The sequence below is a fragment of the Eulemur rufifrons genome, chromosome 3 (genome assembly GCF_041146395.1).
Source record: "Eulemur rufifrons isolate Redbay chromosome 3, OSU_ERuf_1, whole genome shotgun sequence".
Lineage (NCBI taxonomy): Eukaryota > Metazoa > Chordata > Mammalia > Primates > Lemuridae > Eulemur > Eulemur rufifrons.
This window is the reverse complement of record NC_090985.1, coordinates 62,971,404-62,987,292: the sequence shown is the minus strand read 5'-3', so window position 1 is coordinate 62,987,292 and position 15,889 is coordinate 62,971,404. Positions and strand designations below refer to the sequence as shown.

General features: G+C 40.9%; 1 protein-coding gene across 1 annotated transcript in view; it reads left to right on the top strand.

The window, feature by feature from the left end:
* Positions 1 to 15,889, top strand: part of PTDSS1 (phosphatidylserine synthase 1) — a 59,417-nt gene that overhangs the window by 30,248 nt on the left and 13,280 nt on the right. Inside the window, exons 5-9 of the mRNA XM_069466193.1 lie at positions 2,372 to 2,530; positions 5,810 to 5,961; positions 8,986 to 9,127; positions 11,385 to 11,497; positions 14,357 to 14,422. Coding sequence (XP_069322294.1) covers positions 2,372 to 2,530; positions 5,810 to 5,961; positions 8,986 to 9,127; positions 11,385 to 11,497; positions 14,357 to 14,422 — 632 coding nt within the window. The remainder of the gene's footprint in view (positions 1 to 2,371; positions 2,531 to 5,809; positions 5,962 to 8,985; positions 9,128 to 11,384; positions 11,498 to 14,356; positions 14,423 to 15,889) is intronic.

Sequence of the window (15,889 nt, the reverse complement as noted above, 5' to 3'; positions counted from 1 at the left end):
GAAAGCTATTGCAGTAGTCAAAGCAAGAAATACTAGTGTCAGCAAGACGGATGAAAGAAAAACTTGGCGAGGTAAAATGAACAGGACTTGGTATTTAGTTAGGTGGTGAGCAAGGAGGAAGAGGGTAGAGCCATCGTGATAGGCCGAGGGCCAGCTGGCAGTTTGTCTTTGCTTACTGTTCACTCTCGGGCACACCCCTGCCCGCTCGGCCCCCCTTTCCAGGCCCTGGCCCTGAGCTATCCTGGTTCCCAGGGTTGTGCCTACATGCAGCTCCCTAGCTCCATTAAGTGCCCCACGGCCCTCCCCGCACCAGGGCCGCAGGGTCCCCGTGAAGGGGATAATTGGCAAATCTGTTCATTAATAAATAACTACTACTAATAGATGTATTTGGCTCTTTATGATTTTTAAAATGCCTTCCCATATATCATAGCATAGATATATTCTAATGAAGTGTAAAAGCCTCCAAAGTTGTCTTCAAGCTGTGATTACTTTAAGAGTAGCTTTCTGAAAACCAGTCTCAGCCCTTCCCAATCTAACCCTACAATGTGCAGCGTGGTCCACAGTGAGGAGAGGGCAGGGTGGTGGAGGACTTTGGAGTTGATGGGACCTTGCCTGTCTTCTTAACATAACCTGCTTTAGCCCAAGGGCATTTCTCTCCCTTGGCCTGAGATTCCCTGGGACAAGAACATGCTGTTCCAGAGTCTGGGAAGAGAATTCTCGTCTTTCTGCAGGGCACCTTGGTTTTATTTAAAGCCTTATCTTGACTTATTCTTATTGAATTTTGTTCTCCTTTCTCCAGATTTCCCACTTACATGGCATAATATCACAACACACTGCTTCTCAAAAAATAGAATTTGAAAAAAAGTCTCCTGAGCTTTGCAAATTGAAATGTATTTTATCTGAGAAGGAAATCTGGTGTGGTGGGTTTCAGAAGAGACAGAGAAGCTCTTTTGCTCTCTTAGAAAGTGTCGTTTCTGCACTTTAAAATTAGTATAGTTTATAGCAATTCTTCTAGCTGGCTGATAATCGGTGGATATTTTCCAACTCTTACTACTTCTTATCAGATTAATTTTGGGAAGAAAGGATGAGATTCCTGATAAATGTTATATTATCATAGTGTCACATAGTCATATGACTACTTTCATAATAACTACTAAAATACAAGATTTTAAGTTATTTAGAAATATATATCATATTAACATTAGAAATGGAATCAAAACTCTCAAGAGATTTGTAATTTTTAAAATATTTATTTTTTAATAGAAGTTAATTTTATTGTGCTTAACCATATGTTCATATAGATTGGCTGAGGTGTGCAGGCCTATTTTTAATCAGTTTTATGTTCTTTCATCTGCCTTCTTTTTTCTTTAAGAAAAACCTCAAAAGCTTGACCACTTTTGTTCTTGCCTTTTTCCATTTACTAGATTTTTTTTTCTATTTTTTAAAATTTCAGAATATTAAGGGGGTACAAATGTTTTAGGTTACATGAATCGTTCTTGTGATGCCTGAGTCCTGTCTATAGGTGTGCCTGTCACCCAAATAGTGTTCAGAGTACCCGTTAGGTTGGTTTGTGCCCCTCTCCCCCCTCAGTTGATTTCCACTGAGTTTTACTTCCCTCTGTGCACATGTATGCTCATCGGTTAGTTCCAATTTAATAGTGAGTACATGTGGTGTTTGTTTTTCCATTCTTGTGATATTTCACTTAGGAGAATAGTCTCTAGTTCCATTCAGATTGTTACACAATTTTTTTAATATTTAAATTATGTAGTCTGCTATATTTTCAGGTGGAAAGTTCTGTTGTTTTTCTTTAACTTTTGAAGTTGGGTGCTTCAGCTTTGTTCCTTTTCTGATATAACTCTTAAAGCTGTACATTCTCCTCTAAGTTCTGTTTAACTATATCCCATCAATTTTAATATATTTTCATTACCATTAGTAGTAAATATTTTTAAAATTTCTATTACAAATTCTTCCTTAATCCATGATATCTAGAAATATGTTTTTAAATCTCCAAATCTATTGAGATTCATTTATTTATGTTTTTGTTACTGGCTTTAACTCAGTTACCCTGTGGTCAGATAGCTTGGTCTGTGTGATACCACTTCTTTAGGATGTGTTGAAAAATTATTTTGCTTCCCATTTTAACCCAACCTTTGCAATTGAGAGCAAAGCAATTCTGATTTATAAACTCTAATACTTGTCCATTTCTCCTCAAGACTCTTAAGTTATTCTTTTTTTTTTTTTTTTTTTTTAATTGAGCAGGACACGGATTAGTTGTCAAGGTCATATCTGTTCTTTTCATTTACTGTCAGAATCCTGGAAGCAAGTTGACTTCTAGAGTTTCATTAATTACTCCCTTCTTTATTTTAAATAGGAATATGCTGTGAACTGCCATGTTATCACCTGGGAGAGGATTATCAGCCACTTTGATATATTTGCATTTGGACATTTCTGGGGCTGGGCCATGAAGGCCTTGCTAATCCGTAGTTACGGTCTCTGCTGGACAATCAGTATCACCTGGGAGCTAACCGAGGTAAGGAGGGGCCAGGGCTTGCCCAGACTGGACAGTGCACACAGTCTGTACATAGGACGAAGACAATCTGTTAACAGTTCCTCCAGTTTCCAGCCCCTGTGGTACAAAACTATTTTAGCCATCCCATAAGAATATATTATACCTTTGTTTAAAAACAAAACAAACAGAAGAACCTCCTTGTTAATTTGATAAAGTGTGCCTCTATCCTCGAGGATTTAAAGAAAAACAAATGAAATAAAGCTAAAGAATGAAGTTAAAATCCCAAGACAAGTAATGGGAACGAGGAGATCTGCTTAGAGTTCAATACATGGATTTACCCACTAGCTGGATTCCAGTCTGAGATGAGTAGAATCGTGGTGTTTGAGAATTATAAGAGCATCCAGAATATTTTCTAGCTGAAAAATAGATTCCCAGTAAAGATCCACTGTGTCAGTAATCAAAAGTTTGTCTCAATGAGTTAATGGAAGAGATGTGGTCTTGAAAAACTGTTAGCAAAGTGAAATTTGGGGAGCTAATTCTTTGTTGTTCAGTTTTTGTATTATTCTTAGTTAACTATTCCCAGAGAACAAAATTTGGCCATGAGCACGTTTCTTGACGCCGGTCACTGTCCTGACCCTGACTGAGAGAAGTGTGCCAGTCAGCTGTCGCTGCCGTTAACGTGCCTCTCACAGTTCTGGAGGCTGGAGGCCTGACATCAAGGAGTTGGCAGGGTTCCTTCTGAGAACTGTTCTGGAGAACTGTTCAGGCCTCTGTCCTAGCTTCTCGTGGTTTGCTGGCAGGCTCTGTTGTTCCTGGGCTTTGTTCATTCTGCCGTCAGGTTCACACGGTGTTCCCCCTGTGCGTGCTGAGTCTTCATGGTGTTCTTTTTGTAAGGACACCATTCGTGCTGGATTAGGGGCTCACTCCACTCCAATGTGACCTCATGTTAATTAATTACCTCTGCAGTGACTCTGTTTCCAAATAAGTTCACATTGTGCAGTATTGTGAGAGGACACAGCTCAACCCATCCATAGTAGCACCCGACACTTTACATATGTCGTCATAAATCCTAACCAGGAGAGGTGGTGTATGTATGTTCCGGCTGTACAGACGAGGGAACTCAGAGACCTGTTTCCTTATTCCAGACGTGACGCCCACATTCCTACCCTCATACCGCATTCCAGCTCTGAATTCCACACGTCGTCATAACCCGGCTGCTGCATGACCTTGTGCGAGGCGCCTGGCCTTTATCAGCCTCCCTTGCCTGCCTCTGCCTCGCTCACACTGAGGATGGGGCATCCTGTACCTTCGTTCCCTGCTCCCCCGTGTCCCGTGGTCTCCACGTCCTGTAGACTCTTAAACACCTGCGCAGCCCATGGAAGTCTCGTCAGTGTTCCCACTCGTATCAAACCTACCCTTATCTTTCTTCTGAATGCTCATCCCTTCCCTTCACACTAGGTATTACCAAAGCCATCTTCTCCACCTCCACGAGATTAAGTCTGTCTCCTACTCAGAGCTCTTTAGTGTTTGTCTATTAGTCTTAAAACAGAATCCATCCTGCTGACCCTGCCTACGAGGCCCAGGTTAGCTGGCCCCTGCCTATAGCCCCACCCCACGGAGCCTCTCCACTGGGGCGGCTCCACGTTCATACCCCTGGAAATAGAGCACTTCCCCCTTCTCCTCTGAAATGCTCGTCACATGTTATTTACTTGATAAGTGTCTCTTCCATGCTAAATGTTGTGCCTCGAGAGGGCAGGGCCCACGTCTGTGTATTCCCAGACCCAAGGGCTCTGCCTTACACACGGCAGATGCTCCACAAATTCGTTGTGAACGAAGAAATGTGGCCCCCTCCAGCTCCTTGGACTCGGGTCTCCGTGGGGCCCATCTAACCCCCAGCATCTGGTACCTTCCGAGAAAGCTCCTAGACTGAAGGATTTCCTCCACATCCCACTCCCTTGTATAGTTTTGTTTCAGCAAATATGTATCATTGAAGTTTCTTTGCTCCCCATCTAAGAGCAAGAGTTCAGGCTCCATCTAGTGGCTTGGAGCCTGGGATACACTTCAGGAGTAGTGCCCGGCCCACCTGGAGTGAGAAGGAAGCCACAAGCCATCACACGCAGTAGCTCTTCTGTAGCTTCTCAGCAGCAGGCACATTAAGAAGAAAAATTCCTCATATTTATATATTATTTGTAGTTCACAAAATGCTTTCATGAGTACCGTTTTATCTTTGCAGTATTTATTATGTTATTTCAAAGGTTTGTAATTACAGACTAATCTCTTTCCAGAGAACTCCCAGCATTGTCTTTGTATTTCACCTTCTTAAACTGGGCCTCACACAGCAGGGCATGCTGTCCTGGGCCCAGCTGATACACCCTTGGATTTGGGCAGAACAATTTCCAAGAGTCTTCTGTTCCACCCTTGATCTCACTGTTCCTCCCTCCCGGAATGTCCTCGTTTTCATCTCCGTCTCTTTGAAGTCAGCATTCTTGTCCTTAATGTTCCTGCTCCAACGTATCTTCCTTCCAGAAGCCTTCTCCACTTGCCCCCAGTCAGAATGAATCTGTTTTCCTCCCCCCTCCCCAGACTCCACTAATGTCACCATTGTAACTGTTGCCTCAGTCTGCCACATTTTGTGGTTCTGGTTATCTGGATAAACACCTGGTCCCTCCCCTTGAGATCAAGGCCCTTGACTTCCCTTTTCTCTCACCACCTTGCACATCATGGCACTTAATAAAAGATTGTCATTACTGTGAACTGGTTAGTGTGATAGTTCCTATTAGGCTGTCATGTTTCTTACAGCATGTCATTGAGAGATCACCGTTCTGCTTTTATGATTTACTCACTGTTTTACCTAAATGTCTGTGGGATACTTCTGAAATGTACAACTTGAATTCTCAAGCTGCTAATACTGAGGATTATTCCAGTGCTTTGTTGTCAGGCATGAAAACTTTTCTCCTTTTCCCCTCCCAGATCCTGGTTATGTTATTGTTAGCCAAGGGAATTCACTGGTAGTATTTTTCAAGAGAGACCATTATTTCTTTAAAGCTTTATGTCAAAAAAAGAAGAGCTGTTTGGATAAGTGTTGTTTACAAACCATCCACCAAATAAAAAACAAGTACCAGACTGCAGACCCTGTTATTGTTGAGGTTTTTGTTTTTTTTTTTTATATGTATACATTAGGAAATAATGAAATGTCAACAACTGTTTTCTAAAACAGTGTATTATTAAAAGGATATGTGTGTTTCTTCACGGTACCCAGTTTTGTTTATTTTTCCAACCATGAGCTCTTGTGTTTCTCAGCTTTTCTTCATGCATCTTCTGCCTAATTTTGCCGAGTGCTGGTGGGATCAAGTCATTCTGGACATCCTGTTGTGCAACGGCGGCGGCATTTGGCTGGGCATGGTCGTTTGCCGGTTTTTAGAGATGAGGACTTACCACTGGGCAAGCTTCAAGTGAGTCGCCACCCTCTCGGACATTAGCCACAATTTTTCATAGTGTATATTTAAGTGCTTTGGAAGGAGTCACTTATAAATTCCATGTTGATAATTGAAACTTATAAGTCATTATAAACCTAATTTCAAGCATTTGTCCAGAAAATGCTAAATCATTTATAATTTTCTCTTTCCCTCCCCATACATTCGGAGGGTCCTGACACCCTTGTGATTCAAAATGTTTCTCAAATCCATCCCCGTTTTTCTATCCCTACGGCCTCAGCCTGGATTCAGACTCCCATCATTGGGTTAGCTCCTCCAATCCGTCCCACACCATGGCTTGAGTGATCATTGTAAGAACATCAAGTTCATCGTGTCATTCCCCGGTGACAGTGTCTCGTGGACTTTAGGATGAAGTGTGCATCCATGAGCTTGGCAGAGGAGGGCCCTTCTCCACACCCTCCCGGGCCTCTGCAGTTCTGTGTTCATGCACATGCTCCCCTCTTTACCTGGGATTTGACCTGTGTACTCACCGGCTAGGCCGGTCATCCTTTTCTCTGCTGATTCAGCTACTTGTCACCTCTCCGAGACGCTGCCTCTGACTCTCTGGTTTAATTGTGTGCCCCTCCTCTGTGCTCCCATGGGGGACAGCGCACACTGCTGTCATTGCCTTATTCTGGTTAGTTACATTTGCTTTTCAATTTGTGGCAGGACCGTGTCATTGCTAAGGAAGAAAAGCATAAGGGTCCTGATAGTGAAAGTCGTATTAATAGTTGCTTTGATTGTGTTAAAAACTTAGTTTATTTTGTATAACAAAAGAGCATTTTCTCACATCATTAAATATTCTTCTAAAATTTTAAAGAGCTTCTTCATATCCCAACATATGGGTAAACCATAAAGTATTTAACCAGTTCCCTTTTGTGGTCCTTTAGTTGTTTCAAAGTTTTTCATTTTTATTAAGAAGGCTAGAGTGAACATTCTTGGACATGTATTTTTGTGTGCATCTCTGATTTTTTTTTTTTTTTTTGGTAAATAAATTCTTAGAAGTAGAGTACACCAATTTATAATCTCACCCTTAATATATATATATGTGCGTGTGTGTATCTATTTTACTGTTTCCTTAAATTGTATTTTTAAACCTTTGTCAATTTTATCACACAAAATTGTGTGATAACGGGGTTCTAGCTATTTCTGTTGGATTTTTCCTCTTTTATTAGTGCCTTCTATAGATAAAAGTTATTAACATGTCATAAATGTGATTTTATTTTCTATTTTTTCATCCCCTTTTAATTTAGTTTGTGGTAGATTTTTCATTTAAACTTCAAATATACTTTTAATCTTTTTGTTCAGGTAGATGTTAACCTGTATTTTCTTCTAGTTCTTTAATGGCTTCACTTTTTTTTTCAGAGAACTTATTTAGCCTATCTCAAATCTATTTTGTTATATGATACGAGAGGGAGATTTGAGATTTCACAATGTTTTTGCCATTGATTGACCAGTATTCCTCATATCTTTTATTAATAACCCTGTCTTTGGCCACTGACTTGAAAGGACATTTTAAAATATATTTAAGGCAATATATAATGTAACAAAAACAGCAGCTGTTCTCTCAGTGTTGCTCCATGCAAGCTTCATAAGCAATATCTCATTTGAGCCTTACCTTGGTCCTAGGGATGGACACTATTATTTTCCCTTCTTTTTAGGGATGACAGTACAGGTTAGGTTTAGTAGTTTGCCTAAGGGCACACAGATAGCAAGCAGCTGAGCCTGCGTTTGCACAGGAGGTCTGATTCCTTAAATGCTGGCACAACGTTTCCTTGTTTTCATACATTTGTGCTTCAAATTCAACTTCAGAATCATTTTGTCAAGTTACCAAGACATAAGTCAACTAATAAACAAGTAATCCCGTTGGTGGATTTTTAAGCCATATTAAATGTATAAATAAATACAGATTAACTTAAGTTGAATTACCCTCTTCACTATGTTAAATATTTTGATTCCTGATCACATTGTGTCTCTATTTGTTCCCATTTTCTTCTAGGTCTTTCCATGCACTTTTGCCATTTTTTTAAATGCACGCACTTTGTAGTTCTTGTTTATTTTTGGATTGTGCCTATTTTTTGCTGCCGTTGTGCCACAGATCTTTCTGTGATATTTTCTCAGTGCAGACTTGTTGATGGGTAGGTGGGTGGCTGAAGGAAGAGCCCTGGTTTCCACCCCTCCCCCTGCTCCCACCCACCAGAACAAAAAGCCTGATGGTTGGTGCTTGTGCCTTCAGCATTTAGCTCAATGTCAGAGACCTAAAGTTCCATACTATAAACATTTGTTGAATTAAGGACTCTTTACCAGTTATTAAATGGCATTTACCCTGGGTTTCAACTTTCTTAGACTAGTGGAAGAGGGCTGAGTCTGTACACAGCTCTGATGCTGATGAGGCCAGTCTGCGTCAGCCACTTGCTCTCTCCGAGCTTAACTGTTCTCATTTGCAAAATGTGGGACTGTGTGTTTCTACCATGGGAGTATGAAACTTTTAATTGAATGATTTCTAGGATTAAGACGAAGGAAGGTTAAATGTCACTGTTCATCAACCCAAACCGTTCACTTCTCTGGAAAGAAATAGAGTAAAGAAATGCTGTAGGTGATCTCAAGAGTATGGAGCGAGCAGTGGGAAGGGATGGTCTCCCAGCTGGCATCTGCACCCTTCCTGGGCTCATTCCAGGTTGTCTTTAAATGCTTCACCGCTTTTGTCACAAATTCACAAGTGAAGACCTCCCCTGGCTCAGCTACTCCCTGATCTCTGACTGCGATGACAGTCCTGCGAGGTGCCTGTCCATGAAATTCCTTACCGGGTGTGCTTCTGCCACCCGCTTCACCTGTGACTGGGGAGAGCTTGGAGAGACTCTTCAAATGAAAAGCAACCTATTTGCTCTGAACATTCATCATAAAATCATCAATGCACATGTTGTTTGTCTTAATTTTTGTTTGTTTTCGCCCCCTTCCTCCTTATCTCTCTGGATTTTCACTGGAGCCGTTCTCATCTTGCAGGGACATTCACACAACCACTGGGAAGATCAAGAGAGCTGTGCTGCAGTTCACTCCTGCCAGCTGGACCTACGTTCGATGGTTTGACCCCAAATCTTCTTTTCAGAGAGTGGCTGGAATATACCTTTTCATGATCATCTGGCAGGTATTTTTTTTAGATGCCCAGAAGCAGGGGCAAAACAAAAAACAAAGTAAAAACCTTTCAGGAATTTAGGGTTAATGTTAGTTTACATTGCTTCCCAGCCAGATGCTTTAGAAAATATAATATTATGCAGCTGGCATGTAGAATAATTAAAGTGATGTTATTATGCCTAAGGTCTTGCTTCATTGTGAAGACATTTTAAAATATGGATCTTGGAATTACAAATTAGAAAGAGCTTTCATTCCTTAAAAAAAAAGTCATGTTTGTCATCCATCACCCAGTAAGTTAAGCCTTGGATTGCATTTTAGAATGATCATTTTCAAGACCAAAGGAACAAATGAGAAGGCTTTTCTTACATTCCTAATTCAGTGTTTATTGGTTAAAATTGTACCTCAGCTATTAGTGCTTTTGGTAGTTTGTAGAGCTCTAAATAAGCTTTCTACTGCCTGTGGGGAATTGGAGACTTTTGGTGATGTGAGTCCTCCAGAGAGTTGTCCAAGTGGGCCATTTCATGATGAAAGTAATTCATACCACCAGGGGTCTTGGCCAGGATTATCAAACATCTCTGTTTTTTAGAGACAGTCTTTTTTATTGATCCTCCCCTCCCTAAGTTGTTTCACAACTTTTGGAGACTAGCCAAGGGAAACCAGCTTTTGCCTGAAGGGTCTTTCAGAATCATCGGAGATTATATTTTCGACAATAAACAGCAAATACTCCCAACATAAGGAAGAAAAATTAGCAGATGTCACTTTTAAGACAGGCAATCTTCCTTGCCCACACATAGAGAATAATACCTGTCTCAATAAAAGGAGTTTGGCCGGGCGCAGTGGCCCACGCCTGTAATCCTAGCACTTTGGGAGGCTGAGGGGGAGGATTGCTTAAGCCCAGGAGTTCAAGACCAGCCTGAACAACATAGCCATACCCTGTCTCTCTAAAAAAATAGAAAAATTAGTTAGGCGTGGTGGCACGCTCCTGTGGTCCCAGCTACTCAGGAGGCTGAGGCAGGAGAATCGCTTGAGCCCAGGAGCTTGAGGTTTCAGTGAGCTATAATGATGCCACTGCGCTGTAGCCTGGGCAACAGAGTGAGCCTCTGTCTCAAAAATAATAAATAAATAAAAGGAGTTTATGTATACAGAAGTGTATGTGAAGAGCTAAATAATCATCTTGGTTTGGAGAAGTCAGTATTTATAAAAATGGAACTGTGAATGGATTAGGATTAAGCTTTGCCTTATCAGAGCCAATGTCACAGAAAGCATGAAGGTTTTTTTTTTTTTACTTAAAAGGAGGAATGATTGGATTTTTCAAGGAGAGATAGAATAGTGCTCCTAGACTGGAACCACTTGGAGGCATTTGATGGTACCCACTGTTCCCCTGGGTGTGAGTGTTTTGCTGGGATCAGTTCTCCATACGTGGTGTTAATTAGTGGACTATTTTTTATTTTATATTCTTGAAGTCAGCGCCGTGGGAAAACAATACACGCTGTATGTAGTTGAAGTGAACCTGTCAGTCTGTGTGGTGTGTTCTCCAAGCACAGTGACCTTTCTGTAGTTTCTGCCCTGTTTGGCATCTGGAGCCAGCTCTGGGCAGAGAGCAGCCACGTCCCAGCCACAGTGTCTTTTGTGCTGCCTGGGACTGATCATGATGAACTTCAGGAGGGTGCTAACCTCAGGGAGAAGGACCACGGCCCCTAGGTGACACTTAGGCCAATGCTTCACACCTCTAAACCTTTGGTTGAGGACCTGCTCCATCCCAGTCCCAGGCATGTGCTGTACCAGTATGTAGTCATCTCTCAGGGTACATCTCAAGCTTCTTTTGGTTGTTAAAGAGTTTTCTTATCTATGGCTGAATTTCTTTTAGAGCTGGCCTGATTCCTGTAAGGCTGCATAGGTGTTCCATGGCACGCATTTGTTTTCACAATTTCTGTAGGCTCTGAGCATTTCTCTCCTGATTATCTCAGAGGGTCACACACATGAATCCAGTGACAATCTTGCAAACCAGGAAACGTGACAAATAGCTGCCGCTCTGAGCCCCTGTGTGCCCCTCCCACCACCCCAGCACCTCCCCCTAGGCCCCCAGTTGGTCTGTGCCCATGTGATGCTGGCTATTAGCGAGTTTGAACAGCAACCCTTAGAAGACCCCATCCATTTTCTGAAAATGCTTTGAACATATCATTTATTTTTCATTGTAGAATGCCTGTTTAAGGAATATGTGATCATGACTTAGCATGAAGTACCAGCTTGACTAATTTCTCCTTTTTCAGCTGACTGAGTTGAATACCTTCTTCTTGAAGCATATCTTTGTGTTCCAAGCCAGCCATCCGTTAAGTTGGTGTAGAATTCTCTTCATTGGTATCATCACAGCTCCCACAGTGAGGTAATTCTGTACAAGCCTGACTGCCATTTGAGGACGTTAACCTGCTTTATATTGTCTGGTTTATCATAACAGAAGTCACATAAACTAGGAGATTTTCTACGAAAATACCATTCTAAAGAATTACACATCCAGAATATGAAGAAAATGTTTTGATCTCAGACTTCAGTAACATGACTGGGGCTTTAAAAGAAGGCAGATCATCGACACCATACCAATAGCATTATCCATTATTTTCCAATCCCTTTACGATTGTTCACTGCTGGTCTGTTTTTTTTTTTTTTTCCTCCTAAACATAATATTAATATTAGAAAAAATTAGTAGCAGTGACGCCAAGTTTTTTTAAAATGAGGTTATTGGAAAATGCAAGAGTTTTTATGGTAGAACGAAAGTCATAAATTTTTAGAATGAGACTTTATTAGTTTTTTTAGACCCAATTAAACTTAATTTCCTTTTAAAAATAAACTTCCTGTAGTCATCCAGGACGACTGAGGTAAGTTGGGCATTCGTGCCATTATTCACCTGGATTCACGTGGGGGCCCTTGCGGTAAGGCTTATTCAGAGACTGTCCCTTGTGGAGATCAAGCCTAGTGAGGTTCAAAGCAAACATTTCATTTGTTCCATTTTTTTTCCCATTTAGAAATGACATTTGGGTTTTATAGCTAATATGGAGTACTGGCATTGATCAGTAGCAGCAGCAAAGATCTGCCAGAGCTATAAATATAATCTAAGCAGTTAAAAGAGTTAGCTTTTCAGAAGCTATAGACTTGCTTAGTTCATCATTTTTAATGTGCTTGCAAACCACACAATCAGAGAGCCTCACTTGCCGAGGAGAGTAGATGTTCACCTTGATTCAACAGAGCCTACTCTCCTAGCCAGCACCTCTTGTTGTCATTCATTATTACCAAAAAAAAAAAAAAGAAAAAAAAAAACCCCAAATCCTGGATTGAACAAACCAAGGAAGTCATGTCTGAGTCTTGTGGAGTGAAGGCCAAAAGTTCCACCTCCTCTTTTTTTTGTGATCCTAAAAGGAAAGGAACAGCTGGTAAGCCAGCAGCCCTTTGAAACTCTATAGACCAATGGTCTGTTGCCGTCATTATCTTATAAATGCTGTTTGCCCTTAATGGTTTTGAGTCCTCATTTAAAGTATAATTTAATTTTCGGGAAAGATTAGCAGCAGCTCCTTAATGAAATTAGGAGCAATCAACAAAGTCAGCAAGAACAGGAAGAGATCTCCTCTTAGAAAACAAAACAGCAAATCACATGTGATTTATCATGAAGTTTCAATATTGTTAAACATTCCAAAACAAAAACTAGAGACTAAAAGTCGATGTTTCGAACTTTTGAGAGCTCCTCAAAATTTTACCAAACCTAATGGATTTTGACACAATCCTTTTTTAAAAAAAAAATCAGCCACTTGCCCTGCTCTTACACTGCTTGAGGCTTCCCATGTAAGGAGGTGCTTTGACAAATTACCTGAGCAGATGGAAGTTTGGTGATGGATTTTAACCCAGCCATCCCAGGTAGCAAATGCCAGGCCCGAAAAGGAGAGAGCACTTACAGGCTTCAGGATCAATCGTACATACCACATCTCCATTTTCTTCCTTTTTCGTTAGACTTTCACACGAATCTGCTTTGAGAAGATATTTGAGTGAACATTCTTTTAATCTGATAATATAAAGTGCAATATAAGGAGATAGGTGCAGTTAGAGGGTAAAGTAGCGGAACTGGTAAAGGCAAATTAGATAATGACTATGTAAAGTGAGGGGGAAACCAACATTCTTGATAACTGGAATTCTTCCCTCTGGTCTTTGGCGTGAGGAGGCGATCGTTCATGGATGAGCTTTAGGTATCTGTGAATCCCCTGAAGTTTAATGCAAAGGTTTGTGCCTTTATGGTAGCTTGCATCAAATCCTCAAAGAAGTCTGTGACCCCAAAAAGACAATGAGCTCCTGGTTCAGACGCTACTTCTGAAGGGCTGAATTGAGTCTGGGGGTACTTACAAGATGCTAAGCTACGCTGTCCCATATGGCTGCCACTTACCACGTGTGGCTGTTGAGCACTAGAAATGTGGCCAGTCTACACTGAAATGTGCTGCACGTGTCAACTACACACCGGATTTTGAAGAGTTGGTGCCAGAACACCTCATTATAGTGTTTTAATATATTGGTTCAAATATTGGTTTAAGTAACATATATTATTAAATTATTAAAATGAATTTTCTCTGTTCCTTTTTGCTTTTTAAACATGGCCACTAGAAAATTTAAAATTGCATTTATGGCTTGTATTGTATTTCTATTGTAGGGTGCTGTTCCAAGCCTTTTGACTCCATGTCATTGCCTCTTCCCATCCTGTCAGCAATATTCAAAGTCACTGGTATTCAGTGACAGTGAAGTGCACCCTGGGATCCATTCCAGTTTCTGAGCCAAAAAAATGTGTATGTTTCTTGCCTGGTTACAGTCAGCAACCTTTGCCCTGGAGAGAGCCAGAGGAGGCGATTAGTGGAACAGTGTGGGTGACCCTCTAGAATCACCTCCAAAGCACCAGGGGCTGAAACACCTACGTGGGGCTGCACAGGGCTGTGAGAGTCTTGTCACTGAATCAAGACTGCCTTTGCCAAACATCTGGCTCTTTAAGCTGAGCTCCCAGCCCTCTGACCTAACCCGAATTCTGAATCTCTAACAGGAATGTTCCAGCAGGCACAGGCCAGCTTTCTATTCCCTTGAATAGCTAGTCCAGGCAGCTTGAATAATGGAACAAGGCAGGACATTTTTTATATTCAGGCCGTCAAAGTGATTTAATTATGTGTTGACTTTTTGGTCTTCCAGAAGCTCTCAATGAATTCCAACTTTGTTCTTTCAGGCAGTACTATGCTTACCTCACCGACACACAGTGCAAACGCGTAGGAACACAGTGCTGGGTGTTTGGGTGAGTAATCTATTATTGTGGCGGTTTGAAACACCTTGAGCCCCTCAGTTTCTTTGGATAGTTCTTGCCTTTCAGTGTAATTTTCCTATGAAGGCAGGTGAACAAGGTTTGCTGCTATTTTTTTTTTTTAATGTATCTTTCATCTTTAATATTCCCTTTTCTGATTTAAGTTAAGAATAGTTACTTGGCAAATTATAGAAAGAGAGTATAGAAACTGTTCTCTTTTTTTAAAAAGTATAAGGAAATCAGAAGATATTTCCCACATACAACTCAGAGACCTTGTTTTATGAAATAAATTAGAGAGAAAATGGGTTGGTTGAATCCCTTCTGACTGTTCCTGAGTTTGGGACATCATCCTGTCCTGGCCTTACCCTTGCCCTGTGTTAATTTCACGTCAGAGGGACTTCTTGAAACAGCTGCCTTCATTATACGGAAGTAAAATTTTATTGTTCCAAAGAGAAATGACACATAGCAGCATGGTCATAATTTATTGTCTTATTACAGATTTAAATGCTATATCTTAATTTACTATTATTTAACTGACTGGAAAGAGTCCTTAGCTTATCTGGTTTCACACCCTACTGTTAAATGTGAGACCTTCTTCAGTATCTCAGGTAAATCATTCTTGTGCTTAAATATCAGCAACAATTTACCATCCTGTTTAGCAACGGAAGTTCCAGAGACATCCAGGAAATCTATACATGAAGTTCAGTCCCCAAAATATCGTAGATTCAAGACCTAATCTAGGTTCTAAATTGAGTGTGTTAGTATAAAGAAATTTTGAGGAAAACCTATATAGTAAAGAAGAAATTACTTTCAACAGATTTTTAATTAATACATTTTTCCAATTGAAAAGTAATACATGCACGTTGATAAAAACTCAGAGAAGTACAGTAGAGAAGAAACTAAAGATCAGCCAGAGAAGTCAACCATTCAGAGATAATTGCTGTTAATATTTCAATGCCATTCCTCTCAAACATTTTTCTCCACGCGCACGCGTGTGTGTGTGTGTGTGTGTGTGTATGTGCGTGAACACAGTTCTCATTTCAGATTCTGAGGGGTTACCTGTAGTTTTAAATAAATGTTAATACTCAGGTCAGATTTAGGCAAGTTCCTCCCCACCCCCAGAAGACAGAGGGCCATTGTCATTTGTTTCTCCTAAATTCTGCGGCATAAGCTGATTTTCCTACCCAAAGTGATTGCAGCTTACAGGGTGATAAGATGGATTTAGTTTCCTGTTTTGTGACATAGCAGGAGGGAGAGTGCACTCATCTCCCAGACTTCTGATTAGACAGAGTCAGGGGACGCCGTTGTAGAGGGAAGGGTGTGGGCTGCTCCTCCTTAAGGTCTTGTCCAGGGAGGAAGTGGCCTGTCCTGCATTTGAGCTCTTCTCCCCCACCCGCATGCTTTCCATGCGGGTTTCCTCCATGTTTAAGTGTATTTGGCAAGGTCTCATTCTACTGTGGA